Genomic DNA, 16,258 nt, shown 5'->3' with positions numbered 1-16,258 from the left:
GCTTTATACAATTCAGCTGAAATAACCTCCCTAACTAACTCAGCTACCAATCGCGTGTTCCTATAACAACTCTTACATTTGCTAAACGACACCGTCCTACTTAAATCTCATATTACTTCATTTGCTCCATACGTCATCGTTTCTTGCCTTACATTTGTGTTGGCCTGACAATGCCTCCCGCAAAAGAAAAGTCTTGTCCTCAAGACTGGAAATGAGGAAATTGCGCAAGGATGAAATCCTTATCCTCCCATGAAGCTTCTTCAGCTCCCAGTTGGCTCCATTTGATTAAAAACTGAACGACTGGTTGTCCATTACGCACAATAGCTCTCCTCTGCAAGATAGCTTCTAGTTGTAAGGGACATTAGTCAGCACTGTCAAACTCAGGCAGGTTATTTGACACCTGCTGCACTGGTCCAATCTTTTTCTTCAATTGTGAGACGTGGAACACAGGGTGTATTCTGGCCCCCGTAGGTAACTTGAGGCGGTATGACGGATCCCACCTTAGCTTCTACCTGGAAGGGTCCATAGAATCTGGCAGCCAATTTGAGACATTTTATGATAGCGACTGACTGTTGCCTATAAGGTTGCAGCTTAAGGAAAACCCAGTCCCCTACTTCGAAAGAACGTTCTGTTCGCTGCTGATCCGCAAAAAACTTCATCCTATACTGAGCTTTAGTCAGGTGATCACGAATGCTGCTAGAGATTCGTATCCTTTCCTGAAGAAGTTGAGCTGCTGCAGGTGTCATCGTATCTAAGTAGGGACCCAATGGCAAAGGCACAGGTTTATAGCCATATAAGGCCTCAAATGGAGTTAACTGCAGACTAGAGTGGTAGGATGAGTTGTACCATCATTCTGCCATTGCCAACCACTTACTCCAAAGTTTGGGAAATTCGCCAGTCATACATCTGAGGTAAGACTCAACACATTGATTCAATCTCTCACTTTGTCCGTCAGTTTGAGGATGATAGGCTGAGCTGTAATGCAACTCAGTTCCCATCATCTTGAACAACTCTTTCCAGAAAGTGCTGGTGAAGATCCTATCTCTATCAGAGACAATGGACTCTGGTAGACCATGCAGTCTGAAGATGCCGTCTAGGAAATGTTGAGCTACCTGCCTAGCAGTGAATGGATGAGCTAAAGCTATGAAGTGTCCCACCTTGGTGAACCTATCAATGACCACCAGTATGGTGTCATACCCCTGTGAATTTGGTAAGCTCTCTATAAAGTCCATGGTCAGGTGAGTCCAAGCCATCTGTGGAACAGGCAGTGGTTGCAGCAGACCTGGAGCATGTACGTGCTCAGCCTTGTACCTCTGGCAAGTGCCACAGGCTTGTATAAACTGAATAACATCCTGTTTCATGGAAGGCCAATAGAAAAGGGATTTAATTCTTTGCCAGCACCCCCTCTGTCCTGAATGCCCTCCCACAGCAGAAGAGTGTAGGGTCTGAATGATCTTGCCCCTTAAGCCAGTAGTAGCTCCCACATAGATCCTACCTTTGTACTTAAGCAAGTCATTACTCCACTCATACCTTGGTTGCGAAGTAGGGTCCAGTAATAACTGAGCAATAATGTCCTTGCATCGGTCATCTGTTGAATAGCTCTCCTGAAGTTCTTGCATCCAACTTGGCTTGACTACTGACAGCGCTAGACATGATGCTGTAGCAGTAGAATCCCCCTGCTTACTTCCCTGCAGCCTGGAAAGGGCATCTGCCACCTTGTTTTCCACCCCTTTTTTATATTGGATCTCATAGTCTAGGCCTAACAACTTGGTCAACCACTTGTGTTGTAGTGCAGTTGTGAGTTTCTGATCCAACAGATATTTTAATGACTGATGATCAGTTTTGATAACAAAATGGTATCCCACCAAGTAGTGCCTCCATTTGGTGACTGCCATAACCAAAGCTAGTAATTCTTTTTCATAAGCTGACAATCCCAGATTCCTTGGAGACAAGGCCTTGCTTAAAAAAGTGATAGGATGGCCCTCCTGCATTAAGACTGCCCCAATACCACCCCCACTTGCATCTATTTCAATAGTGAAAGGCTTCTGGAAATCTGGTAACTTCAGGACAGGAGCCGTACACATTATGTGTTTTAAAGTGCAGAAGGCCTCTTGAGCTTCTGGATTCCATGTAAAGTTGTCCTTTTTAAGAAGTTCAGTGAGAGGTTTGCATACAACCCCATAGTGTCTGATAAATCTCCTGTAGTAGCCTGTCAATCCCAAAAATCCCCTCAGTTCCTTCACTGATCTGGGGATTGGCCAGTCCATAATGCTGTCAACTTTGGATCTGTCCATAGACACCCCTTCTTCTGTTATAGTGTGGCCAAGGTAATCCACTGTCTGCTGGGCAAATGAGCATTTTGATCGTTTGGGAAACAACTTATGTTCCCTCAGAACTGATAGCACTGTCTGCAAATGCTGTAGATGCAACTCCAATGTAGGACTATAGACTAAAATGTCATCAAAGAAGACTAGGACAAATTTCCTCAGGTATGGCTGAAATACTTGGTTCATAAGAGCTTGAAATGTAGCTGGGGCGTTAGTCAACCCAAAAGGCATTACTAGAAACGCATAGTGGCCACAATGCGTCTGGAAAGCAGTTTTATACGTGTCCTTGGGTTTAACTCTGATTTGGTGATATCCTGAGGTGAGATCCAGCTTGGACTTATACCTGGATCCTGCCAGTTTATTGAGCAGCTCATCCACATTGGGAATAGGGTACCTATCCTTTATAGTCATCTCATTTAACCTTCTGTAATCTACACAGAAACGCCAAGTTCCATCTTTCTTCTTCACCAGCAAAACTGGTGAAGCAAAGGACTGTTACTGTGAATTATTATTCCATGCTGCAGCATGTCTTTAACTTGTTGTTCAATTTCCCCCTTTTGAGAGTGAGGGTATCTATAGGGCTTCATCTTGAAAGGCTGACACTCAGGCTTTAATGGAATTTCATGGTCTATTCCTCTTGATGGAGGTAATTCAGTAGGGGTTTCAAAAACATCTGCAAACTCATCAATGACATCCTGAATTCCTGCAGGAACCACAGTCTCTTGGACCGTGTCCCCCTGTCCCAATCTCATGTTCATGCAGAGTTGCCTTTTATACTCTATGAAAGTCCTCAAGTCATTTCCTCTAATGAGGTCTAAATCACAGTCTTCAGCCTGCCCTTGCAAGTGTACAGCTTCCCCTTGATCTTGCAAGGAGATAGTCAATTTGTGAAAATCAAAAGTTATAGGACTAAACTGAGTCATCCAATCTACCCCAAGTATTATATCCCAGCCACTCAAATCCATCACCTTAAGGTCATAACAGAATCTGTGTTGGTTAATTCCCCAAACTACCTTAGGACATATTGCTTTGCTTGTTACACAGGCCCCATTTCCCACAATTACAGAAAAAGGATTAACCAGCTGGTATGGTATGTCAAATGCAATTACCTTCTCGCTGCTGATGTAGCTGTCTGAGCTGCCTGTGTCCACTAAAATCAGCATTTCCTCTCCATCAAGCCTCCCTACCAATGTTATGGTCTTCCTCTTGAGAGCCTCAGATAAAGTGTGCAAGGACATCTCCATCACCTCACCAGGATTGCCTGTAGCCTCATCCTATTCTCCTACTGCATCTTCAAAGTCAGATTCCTCCTCCTTCTCACTAATCATGAAGTTTAAATGGCTGAACTTGCACTGATGGCCCTGTCCATACTTCTCCCCGCATTTGAAACAGAGGCCATGGTTCCTTCTATACTGTATTTCCTGCGCAGAAATCCTCCTGGATTCCGAATCTGCAGGTGAAACTGGTCTGCCTTTAAAATGAGTATTTTTAAATGAATTAATTGGAGGCATCCTGTAGTGTGAGTTGTGATTCAGCTGTTGAGAGGAACTTCTTGACATTCCAAATCTGTTTTCTGAGCTTACTTTCACATTTTCCTTGGGATTCCTGTACTGTAGACTCAATGCATTCTCTTCTAACATAGCTAAGTCAAAAGCCTCAGATAAGGATGTAGGTCTTAGCATCTTAATCATAGTCTTAATTTCCTCTTTTAGTCCACTCACAAAACTTGATATGAAATAAGCCTCACTCAGATGTGGATTCCTTACTGTCATCAATACCTTGAGCTCCTCAAACTTTTCCTGATACTCTTCGACCTTCCCTCTTTGATGCAATTTATTGAATTCCTCCACCACATCCTTCCCTGCCTGATAACCAAATCGTTTACACAGTAATTCCTCAAACATCTCCCAGGTTATCTCAGGTCTCTCTGCCTTCACTCCCTGGAACCACTTGTCCGCCCTCCCTTCCAAGTACATCTCTATAACTTCTACCCTTTGTTCTTCCGGAATTTGGTAATTCACACTGTACTTATGGCACTTCCTGATCCAGTCTCTCGGATTGTCTCCAGAAAACAAAGGCAAGTCAATCTTGGGAGGATTAGGAATTAGAATCTTGCCTGACTCTTTCCTCTCATTCCTGATACCTTCACCTCCTAACTGTAGCCTCTGATTGGGTGGTGGTGTCGGTAAGAGTGGTGGTTGATCACTTAGGGTTCTTCCAGCTTCAGTACAGGTCTTCTCTCTCTCCGTCATCAACTTAATGAGAGTACTGATCTCCTGTTTCATTCCTATCACTAATCCTTCCATCCGCTTGTTGTTTTCCTCCAGTTCAGAAGCTCATTGCGTAGCTGTTGCTGCTGGTGGTGCGATGTTTGTAGACGTTCGATCACTTCTTGAAGCTTGGATTCTTGCTTCTTGATCTGCTCTTCCAGTGTTTTGAATCTGGTACTCTCCGCCATTTATTGCTCAGTTCCGAGGATTCAACAAGTTCTGATACCACTTGTCAGGGACTGAGTGGCATAATCAGGAATTGGGAAGAATATAGCCCTGGCGGGCTGAAGAAGATTGGGGAAAAAGAGGGAGAAAAAGGAGGAGAGGAAGGGGAAATCTCAGAGAGAGGGAGAGAGATCGGAAAGAGAGAGAAAGGAGCCAGAGAGGGAAAATGATAATTCTGTTATTATCCTTACATGGATTCTCTCTCCAATCGGCTTTATACAATTCAGCTGAAATAACCTCCCTAACTAACTCAGCTACCAATCGCGTGTTCCTATAACAACTCTTACATTTGCTAAACGACACCGTCCTACTTAAATCTCATATTACTTCATTTGCTCCATACGTCATCGTTTCTTGCCTTACATTTGTGTTGGCCTGACATATTTGCAGCATTTTTATGCGATACAAAATTGATTGGTTCAAAACCTCTTACGGTGGCTGCTGTGGTACTAATTAAGCAGGTTGTTGTAGTGGCTACTGTGGTACTAATCTGCGGTTTTGTTTGATTGTCGTACTTTATTGTATGACTCGGCTTTACACTAGTAGAATTTTGTTTTCCACTAAATTTTATCCATGAAAATTAATACATGTGTGTGTCTATATATATATATATAGAGTAAATCTTATACATATTAATAGTATATATACGATCACGATTGAATATATGACACATGTAAAGTTTGAGTTTCAAATTTAAATTCGTATTATATGTCATGTATCTAATGGTGAAAGTGTATACACTGTCAGTGTATAGAAAATTAATTCATATACATATATGAAAGCAATAACTTATATAAATCTGTACCAAGTCTTGTACAAAATACAACAATCAGACACGGCTGAACCAACATTTTTCTTAATCGTACCGTTTCAAACCGACAATCCCTCCAATGAGTTGAATTATAGGTCTTTATAAGTTGCATGTGTTTGTTTTCCCTTACGTTGTTTCTTTGTCATCCATTTTGACCTTTATTGCTTTCAGTTTCTTTTTTTTTTTTTTTTACATGGTGAATGTTTGATATCTGCTCTTTTCTTTCATGTTTTTGTAAAACAATTATTTCTTTGCTATTTGCAACGAAGATATTCAAAAGTTTTTGCATTTTTGGTCAGCCAGTCATCCATATGTAAACTTTAATTATATATATATGTATATATATATACATATATCCATATGTAAACTTTAATTATATATATATACATATATCAGAGCCTATACTACTGATAACTTTGTCTGGAAATATAGTCGTCATGCATAGTTAATCTTTCTCAAAAGATTAGACCTATTCTTATAACATCCTTACTATCTTTATTATAATCAGTTTAGAAACATAGTTATCCTCCATGGATCCCGAAGGATTCCATGCCAAAGGGAAGAGGATTATAAGGATATTTTTTTAATTATTTATTTGTCTAACTATTTATTTACTTGTCTTTGCTTATGGCTTCTTTTTACAAAACAAATTCTAACTTTCTCAAATCCTTCTTAAACACCAAACCAGTAGACGACCTTCAAATTCGAATTGCTCGGATTGAACAATCAATTCTCATTCAAAAAAAAAAAACTAGAAAACAAACCTCCTGAATTCCAGATCGACAAACAAAAACTTATATCTGAATTCTTTGCAAATCACAATCAGTTTAAAAGAAAACAATTTTTTGAAAAATATCATGGAGAAGCCAAAAAAAAACATACAAGAAGGCTTTTATGACTTCTTGAGAAAAACAAAGCAACACATCCAATTCTTTGACTGGTATGAATCCAAATAATCCAGAGATCTATATCAGAATCTGTAGATCTAAACCAAACTATATAACCTGTATCTTCTATGTCAAAAACTATAAACACTCAAGCTTCCACACCAAAATTCATAGATCCATTCGCAAGTCTATCTCAAACAACTCATATACTAGAATTCTCTTATAAATCCTCAACAGAATCCGTAGATCCACCAAAATCAACCCATATATCAGAATCCCTAGATCTTTTGATTATAAAACCATATCAGAATCCCTAGATCCAATAAAATCAATCCATGCATCCACACGAAAATTTATAAACCTACCAAATCCTCAAGAATCCTTGAAAAGCAAACTAATAGATCTACCAGATTCACTTGTAGATCTATCAAACCCAGTAGAACTATCAAATCAAGAGTATATCGATACTTCAAAAACACCTCTGCATAAACCCTTCCAAGAACACCTCCGCATCAAACCCACTTTTCAAACCTCATGAAATACCAACCAAATTCCATAAAGATCCCCAAATCAAACCTTTAATCCAACTAGAAAAGCGAATAGCCAAAATAGAACAATCCTTTTCTACCCCAACATCCAAACAAGGATCAAACAACCAAGGATCCGCAAGTGTTATATATGTATCTATCAGGGAAAGAATGGAACTTAAAAAGTAAAAAGGAAAGCAGAATTTGAACTCAAGATCTTTAATTCTTATGAAAGCTCAAAACTCTTCTTCTACAACTCTTTGATTCTGTTTGTAGCTCTTTCACCCTTTTGTTTTCACACATATAAGGCCATAGAATTGTCCATCCTTTGCAACTTTCTCGTCGTGTTTATTTGCTATTGCACTATAAGCACGAAATTAAATATTCACTAAATCTGTTCTATGCTAAGTTTTCTAGTGGCTTTATGCCACGAGTTTATTTCCTTTGTTGTCTCTTCTCATTGCTTTTTATTACTCTTTAAGACCTTAAGCAAATTCTTTCACCCTTAACAACATCACATTTGGTTTAGGTGACAACATTTAAATGCCGTGGTATAGCCGTTGGAGTGGTACTCAATCATGTTCTGATTGATGGAACATCCTTCATACATTTCATGAACTCTTGGGCTGAAGTTGCAAGAGGCATGCCTTTGTCAGTTCTGCCTCATCTGGATCGATCTATATTATCTCCAAGGCTGCCTCCAATCGTCAATATTACTCATGATGAATACATAAAACAAGAAAAGAAGAGACTTGCTTTTCCACCTTCTCTGAATGGAAAAGTCATGCATAAGTCCTTTTGCTTTTATAAAAACACCCTCTGCAGGCTAAGACTTTTAGCTATGGAAGTTAAAGATATCAGTACAACTCCAACGAATTTTGAACTAATCTCAGCATTATTGTGGATCAATTGGACTAAGGCCTTTAAAATCAAACCAGAAGCGACAACTCGAATTCTCACTGCTGTTGACGGTAGACCTAAGTCCAAGCCACCATTACCAAACTGCTATTTTGGAAATGGCATTGCTTGGTCATGTGCCCATTCCAAGGCAGGAGAATTAGCTCAAAAACCATTTTCATTTGCAGTAAAATTTGTACACGATGCCACAAAAGCAGTGACAGAAGACTACATCAAATCAGCCATAGACCATTATGAAGTGGCAAGACAACAACTTGAGTTTCAAGACACATTTTGGATCTCTAAATGGAGTAGGCTCCCTTTTAACGAAATTAAATTTGGGTGGGGAGATCCACAAGAAGTTGCTCCTGCTTCACTTGTGGACAACCTAGTTGTGTGCGTATCCCAAGGAAAGGATATTGAAAACATAGTTGTCTCATTGAGCTTACCATCAGTTGTAATGGAAAGGTTTGAAGGGTTTATGAAAGAAGAGCTGGAGTAAGTACATTGGCATTGCTGTTTGCTACCAGAATAAGGTCATTATATTCTTGAATTGAGATGGCCATGAAGAAGTTACTTAGACAGCATGTGCTGTAAATTAGTAGAACTATCAAGTGTGCTACATTATAGCCCAGAAGACATGGTATTAGAGTATTAATTTTCAGTTTTTTGTGTTTGATAGTATTGGATTGGATTTTCAAATATGTACTAGCTATTCTATTCTATTTGTTTCCTTGGTCTTTTGATGGACTTTCTCCTCCTGTTTTCTAATAGGTAATTCTTGGGTAAATGATAATATTAGTCCTTTCCCCAATTTTAGTCCCCTCTACTTTTGATGTGACCACCTAATCCTTTTCCTATGAAAATTTTTCAGGAAACAGGGTTTATCTAAGTTTATCCTTCGTGCACTTCATGTAAATCTAACTAATTTATGCACCTTAATGAATAACTAAAAAAATTTCTTTAAATGTAATAATTTACATAATAGAAGCAACTTCTTCCTACTTTGTACTCGTCATTAGCATCACGTACACCATTTTTTGCAATTTGTAAACAAATTCTAATTTTTCCTTATCCAAACAACAGGGAACAACACACACACACACACACTACCTAAGGGAAATTCTAATGACATTTTCTCCATGTGGTACTAGATCTCTAAGGGTAACCGTGTAATGGTCTATCATCAAGGCATATAAAAAACTTTTCTTTTTTCTTCCAAACGATTGTTCAAGGCCAGGTGAGTTTCAAGTCCATTAATGAGTTGGAACTTGACAGTCAAATTATCAATCAGGCTTAGTTAACAAATTGTCAGTACAGAACTATTTTGGCTAAATCACAAATTGATGAACCAAATAGGAATGAGATCCAAAGTCAGGGAACAGAACTTCAAATTGCAACTTACATTAGTCAATGTAAACGAGCTCAAATCAAGGCAGGATAATTATCAAAAAAAGAAACCATTTTCCTTTGTAATAGATGAGTATTAACTTGAGTTGCAGATCAACACACTTTGCGAATACTCAAAGATGGAGAAGGTTTCTCCTTCCAGAAATCAACTTTAAGTGGGACGAGCCACGAAAAGTAAAAAACTAATGGTGTCCCTATACCAAGAAATGGTGGTGAGAATTAAAATAGCAGCATCATTGTACCTATTACCTACCACCCTAGCAATGAAAAGCTTTCAAGAGATAATGCAAATGGAGCTGAACAAACCTCACTGTATATTTATACAAACTTTTGAATGCATTGTCCTCATATGTCCTGTTAATTTGTAATTTTTCCAACCACAAGGTAACATTCTCTTGCACACTAGAAGGAATACCATACATGTTAATTTCAAGCTCATACCGCCATGCGAAATTATATATGTTAAGGTACAGGGCAACGCCTCTAAGTTATAGTTCAACAGTATACTTGAACATTCGTTACAGATATTCAGCTGAACAGCTTATTTCTCTTCCTCGAAGGGATCTTACAGCACAAATGTGAAGAAACATGAAGCAAAAGAACAATAAACAACAAAATAACATTAAAACTAGCATGCTTTTCCTGGTCAGCTCTCCCAGTATACTACTTTCAATTCCCATTCTAGCTATTTCATTAATGAGACAATGAGTAGAAGCATGAATAGAATCAGGTCATATTGTTACCCAATTGACAGCTTGTAATCCCTTTACATCCGCAATGAATGGGCTAAAACTAAGAAGGGAATGTAGCTGAACAAAAATGAAGATTATGAAAATGTTTACTAGGTGTGTCTGAGAAACATCCCACTGTGGCTAATTATCTGATATCTCTGCAAAACTGAATCAATAATTTCCATCATCAAGCGTGTCTGTCCAAAAATTTCTCTATCAAGACTGAAAATGCAGCAAAGCCAGCACAACCAGCACAGGCCGCTTTTGGACCACCTAAACAATATAGAATGGCTCATTCAGTTTACACAAGCGAAAAAACAAAGAACACCATAGTAATAGCATATTCAGCGAAATTTCAACAGAAAAGAAAATTTTTTTGGTTTAATTCAATTTAGCACTAAATTAAGCATTTAGATTAAGCTAAAGAATGACTACCAATATTGAACTGTCTTGCCAGACTGCAGGCAATATGTATAGAAATCCTTGCAACATATGTCTTTTCCTCAGTGGTACTACAAGCATAGCACAATGGAATGCATAGGCTGCAATAATCGCAGCCAATTCTTTTGATCCATATAGCCATTGGGATAACATTCAGAAATCCCATTGCATCTTAGTTTTCTTAACTACATACTAAAAGCATGACAATAAGCACTGAATTCTTTATCACAAGAAGGATAAGAGCCATCCACAAATCAATAGACATGAATTTTGGACGTATGCTTAACTTCTACAGGAAATACATATTATAGATGAACTCAAAGGCTTATCCTCAAAGAAGAATATAAACATTGGTAGAATAACCAGCTATTTCATCTGATCTAATATCTCCTTAGCAGATGGTGTCCTAATCTATGGTCTGAGCAAAACAATGGAAAAGCTTATTGAGGGAATAAAAAGTGGCATATACTATTATAATAAAAAGTGGCATAGACTATTATAATACTTCCTCATAAGCAATTCAAATTTGGGGGTCATTAATCAAGAATCATGGTCAAAGTCCTTAAAACAGAAAACAGATTCTTTAAACAAAACTGGAGATCCAAAACTTTTGTTTTAACCTATTGAATTGAAAAACAAAGATATGCACTATTACCAAGGTATTCAGGGGCCCAAATTAACTTGATTCACAACTCTTTCAAGTCACTACTTCACATGGTTTAAATCAAATACTTTCAGCTCAGGCCCACCAAGGGAACCTCAGAGAACCAAAGCAAAAGAAAATGAAGATGAAAAATGTAAGAAACATGTTGCAAAATATGAATGCTCTGGTAGTCTCAGTGGAAGTCAGAAAAAGTTGTTGATGAATGCCCTTTCTGCCAGCCAATCAACATTGCATCATCATATAAAAAATTTAAACATTCTGGTCACACTAGTTTCTCTGATCAACTCTACTAGATGATCATGTGTGATGCCCCACACTTAGTATCCGATTGAGAGATAAACATGTTAGGTCACATACACTCTTCAGTGGGAGCAACTTAAGCCACCGCAAATGTTACTTTATCAGATCATAACACCATGTTCCATTAAAGATCAATAAACATAATATCGGCCATTTTAACCCACACGCAGTAAGCTAGTAACCAGATAAAGACCTTCCATTTAACTATTTCTTCCCTAATAAATAAGAGTGAAACTGATGTAAAGATCCTAAGGTTCGCAGAAAAACTTATCAAGCAACTCAAAATTTAATTTGATGCATTTCAATCTTTAAGCTTTATTCACATACTGCATTAGCTCTATTAAGAAACTTACATATTAATCTAGAAACAAAACTACAAACTAATTATTCATAGGAACTCCTACAAAGGGAAAAATTAGACCCTCAACTACTATTACCCACAGAAACAAATTACATGCATTACAACCATCAGCTAGCAGCAACATGTCTCCAGGATATGCAAGCGCTGCCTAATTATACTGATCAATTACTTATATATGGTTAACAAGAACAAGTTCTTCTCATTTTCCACAGACAAAAGGTTGGTTAGCCCTAAGACTAATTTGAAACATCTACAAAAGTTTGAGGAAAAGTTCACTACATCAAACGTTAAGGAGTAAAACAAGTTATCTAAGTTAGCGAGCACTGGAGTCATTCTCCTAATGATGTCTTCATAAACAAAAAAGAGTCCAAGTTTAGGAGATCAGCATCAGCTATTACCTCGGGCAGATATCGTGCCACCAGTTACACAGCCTGCAACAACTGTATTAGTAGTGTCATGCTTTGCACGGGCCTTCAAAGAAGCACAAAGTTTCCATTAGCCTCAAATGAAGAATTTCACGAGCAGAATGAATTCACATGAAGTTTCAAGAATAGCAAAAGAAGTTCCAAAGGAAAATCTAACAAACTTGGAATGAGGTCCCAAACAGCTAGAGAATAGCAAAAGAAGTTCAACAGCAAAATTTAATCAGCTTGGAATGAGACACCAAACAGATAGAAGCACAGAAGATCCCAAGCATTGAGGTTTTAGTTACATGTTATGCCCAAAGCGTCTAATACAGTAAAAATGCACCAAAGGCAAATGGAAAAACACAAAAATTAAAAAAAAAAAATCAAAACTAACATTACTTTGCAACCTTTATACATGACTGTCACTGTGCCTCTTTCCATCTTTATCTGCCTATATAAAGTCCCTTTCAATCACCACAGCTGACTGTCACCATACCCTACCCCCACCAAAATAACAATAATAATAATTGTAAGGACATAAAAATCTTAAAAAGGTCTGACAACTCTATTAAATATTAGTAATCCAATTATCTTTAAGAAATAGGACATGATTGTGTAGTTAGTGGTTATTGTAGGTGAAAACCTACAATTTCTTTTAACGTCTGAAGAGCTTTGACAGCTAATTACGAAAGCTCATCTGCATAAACTTTGCGTGTATGTCTGTCCAGTAAGTTGTTGTAACAATTTGCACATCAATAGCTCTCCTTCCACCCTCCCCCCCCCCCTCTGGCAGCAGCCTCCCAAAAGAAAAGAAAGGAAAACCATATACCAAAAAGATTAATCCATTTCTTGGTACTTGACTTCAATGTCAGAGAATAAGATGTTGACTACAATTAAAAAATTCACAGCCTTGTTAGCTATTGATACAAATTCAAATGCAGAAACTTGCTTCATTAATGAATTTTGACTTTGAATTCTCTATGTGAATTGTCAATCTATTTAGAATGATCTCAAGTGCATATCTCTTTGGGCCACATTGCTGTACAAGACTTTTTGGGTGATTGCAAATGTGATTATCACTACATTGCGCATGATTTCATTAAAAACATTTGGTGCCTGTAAATTATGCTCAGTCACCCCATACAATTGTCATAAGAATAATTAAATTCACTAGTAGAGAAGAAAGAATTCCCTTGCACTCTACCTTCTCAACAACGCACTCAGCAGCTGAGAAAACCAAACCCATAAGGGCAAAGGCCTTGCACGAACTCCAGCTCCTTCTACCCATCTGCTTTGCTTGGTATATAAACATCTGCCTACCAGTCATTTCTTCTTGCATCAAAGGATTATCAAGTGCCCCAAGAAATAGACCCATGAACAACCCGAGCCCTCCTCCTAAAGAAACATCCCAAAAACAAAAGAATAACGAAAGACAATTATTCCTTGAATAGATTTCCAATAGTGAGACTCATGCAACAAAGTAAAAGAGTTTAACAATTATAGCCCATATACTAGCACATTATCTAACAAAATGCTCAAAAGGGAAAATGCCTTGGCAATCGTATGGAAACACTAACAGTCAAGCTTGTTACAGGTTGAAGAATTCATTTTTACTCTACCTAACCAAATACACCAAAATTTTAAGCCCAGCCTATCTTATCCATAAGTCAAACAATAAACAACCACCCTCAAACACCAAATACAATTCACACACAACGAGAAAAACCACAAAATGATACAGAACTGAATAATACCCATCACTCCGCTGACAACGCTACGAACAGCACAGTTATTCCATATATCTTGGCCGCGCATTTCCTCAACAGTAGGCAACCGAATGGGCTCAATCTGAGGCGGCTTTTGCTGCTCCTCTGAGCTTCCGGTTGAGCTTGCAGAGTCCTTGTTTTGTGAACTCATGGTAACAACTCCAAAATGAGAAATCCCTTGTCAACTTATTGAATATAACTGGCCAAAAATATCCCCAAATGCACATCAATCAAGCCATTGACAAAGCAATTGAGGACTAACATCAGAATAAAAAATAGTACCACTTACTAAAACTGTAGTGTAAATTTCTAAAATTCGAATTAAGCAATAAAAATCCAGAGTTGCATGAGAATCTAAAAGTCCATATCCAACATAAAAGTACCCAATAACACTAGCCAAAATATTAATGATTTCTAACCAAAAAAAAAAAAAATGGGGCAACTGTAATATAACTCCTAGAATTAGGTCGAACCAAAAATAAGGGGTTTTTATAACTTGAAAGAAATTGGGGAAAATGACTTACCAGGATCAAATTGGTGATGGAACCTTTCAACATCTGCAGAAAAGACAAGGTTACTGATTCCCTCTCTTCCCAATTTTAGTAATTTCTTGCGTTATAGAGGAACTGATTAATTAGGGTTTTTGGTAAGTTGGATTTCTTGGATAGCAAGTCCAATATGTATTTGATTATAATTTATACAAAGACAAGTTTTTAAGGCGAAATGGCATGTTTGCTATACCTTGAGAGAGGACAGAGGAAACGGCGGGAAGAGGAGAAAATGAGAAATGAGAACAAAGAGAGGGTTTTTAGGGGAATTTTGGGGAAATTTACGGATTTAGTCCCTACAATTTGCTTGGAAGAGGGGTAATATTTTTTAATTATTTCAATTGTTTTATTAAGGTCAAAAATCAAAAGTGGTCTTTTGAATGTGATGATTGATATTACTAGTATTTACGGATTTGGTCCCTACAATTTGCTCGGCAAAGGGGTAGTTCCTAGTTGTTCTTCTAATTAATATTTTTAAAATTATTTCGAAAAGCTATATGTTCCTTATCTTTAGGGATAATTTCAAAAACCTTCGTAAGGTTTGTAACAATATTACTTAGCCCCTTGAACATTAGAAAAAAAGTGTGAAGGTGTAAGTCTGATAGGACAAACATCTTAACTGCAATAATTAGCGATATACTTTTTTGAAAGTGTAAATAAATAACTAGAATTCAACGTTGTTAAGTGATATCATATGAGCATTTTCAAAAATCAGATTTTGTCCCCAAAAAAGTTGTAAGACCCTAATCAAAAGAAAGACGAATCAACTGCATATCTGTAGTATGATCACAACAAACCAAGCATCATATGAATTAGTATTATCTTTGTACCCCAAAAAAAAAATTCTTTAATTTTCGAACTAATATTGGGTATTAATAAAATAAACATAATAGTAAGTGATCTGTAGTAAGGAATCCACTAATGTTCTACAACTCAGTATGAGTTTGTACATGTAATTATCATCATGTAATGGTTTATGTCCATTACCTGATCTTTTAAAAATTTTGATCAAATTACTCTTGGGCACACATTTATATCGAATTTTTATCAAATATCAAGGTAAAAGCAAATGTTTTGACAGCCCAATATTCAAATGTATATTTTTCATTGATCAGTAGGGGCACAATCATATATTACTGTGAAGAAAATCAAAATACTATAAACATTTAATGGCTACAAATGAAAGTTCCCTTAGTCAATGCGTAGCATGTACAATTAAAACTTAGGAGGAACAACCATTTTGCTCCTTTATCTTTGGACTATTGACCAATTTTTTTCTTAACGTTTTATCATCTTTTTTTGGTTTTATATAAATGTTTTGGATTCAATTTTTTTTTTTTTTTGGCGATATGGGAGGGTGGAGAGTATGGAGACCCATTACGCTTGAACTAGCTTTGGCGTAGTGACGCTAATAAAATCATATTTGAGATATTTTTACTGTAACACTTTTTGTGATGTGATGTATGTGAGATAAAAAAGTAATTGAGAAGATAAAAAGGTGTATTGGAAATTGTAATGATGATGTAAACAAATATATTTGGCCAAATAATCTGCTGTCCAAACAAAGCCATTGGCTAACAGATTTCTAATCGAGGATGAAGGTCTATCATGATAAATTTCTTCTCCCAGTCCATGCATTAGATTGCACTTAGCTAATTGATCTGCATATTTGTTGCTCTCTCTCCA

At 37.3% G+C, this 16,258-nt stretch overlaps 2 protein-coding genes across 3 annotated transcripts; one reads left to right on the top strand and one right to left on the bottom strand.

The window, feature by feature from the left end:
* Positions 1 to 7,690: 7,690 nt before the first annotated feature.
* On the top strand, positions 7,691 to 8,446 carry LOC113757279 (omega-hydroxypalmitate O-feruloyl transferase-like). Its single transcript, XM_027300640.1, has one exon. It carries the CDS (start codon positions 7,691 to 7,693, stop codon positions 8,444 to 8,446), a length of 756 nt encoding a protein of 251 aa, XP_027156441.1.
* A 1,525-nt stretch (positions 8,447 to 9,971) lies between these two features.
* On the bottom strand, positions 9,972 to 14,744 carry LOC113757281 (mitochondrial import inner membrane translocase subunit TIM22-4-like). 2 transcript variants are annotated; one of them, XM_027300642.1, is made up of 5 exons: positions 14,549 to 14,744; positions 14,013 to 14,183; positions 13,463 to 13,653; positions 12,250 to 12,322; positions 9,972 to 10,358 (listed from the first exon to the last, which is right to left on the bottom strand). In XM_027300642.1, the coding sequence occupies exons 2-5, from the start codon at positions 14,173 to 14,175 to the stop codon at positions 10,273 to 10,275; spliced, it is 513 nt and encodes a 170-aa protein (XP_027156443.1). In that variant the 5' UTR covers positions 14,176 to 14,183; positions 14,549 to 14,744; the 3' UTR covers positions 9,972 to 10,272. The 2 variants fall into 2 exon arrangements, with proteins under 2 accessions (XP_027156443.1, XP_027156442.1); XM_027300641.1 differs by having other exon boundaries at positions 14,013 to 14,223; positions 14,549 to 14,743.
* Between the last annotated feature and the right edge of the window lie 1,514 nt (positions 14,745 to 16,258).

This window comes from Coffea eugenioides, unplaced genomic scaffold (assembly GCF_003713205.1).
Source record: "Coffea eugenioides isolate CCC68of unplaced genomic scaffold, Ceug_1.0 ScVebR1_2900;HRSCAF=4019, whole genome shotgun sequence".
NCBI lineage: Eukaryota > Viridiplantae > Streptophyta > Magnoliopsida > Gentianales > Rubiaceae > Coffea > Coffea eugenioides.
Note: the sequence above shows the minus strand (reverse complement) of the source record. Positions and strands in the feature narration are given on the sequence as shown.

Coding starts and splice junctions, on each gene's coding strand:
- LOC113757279 (XM_027300640.1), top strand. CDS start 7,691: ATGCCTTTGTCAGTTCTGCCTCATCTGGATCGATCTATATTATCTCCA.
- LOC113757281 (XM_027300642.1), bottom strand. CDS start 14,175: ATGAGTTCACAAAACAAGGACTCTGCAAGCTCAACCGGAAGCTCAGAG. Junction 12,323..13,462: donor CTGAGTGCGTTGTTGAGAAG/GTAGAGTGCAAG, acceptor GCTTCTTTGAAG/GCCCGTGCAAAGCATGACAC. Junction 10,359..12,249: donor TGGCACGATATCTGCCCGAG/GTAATAGCTGAT, acceptor TATATTGTTTAG/GTGGTCCAAAAGCGGCCTGT.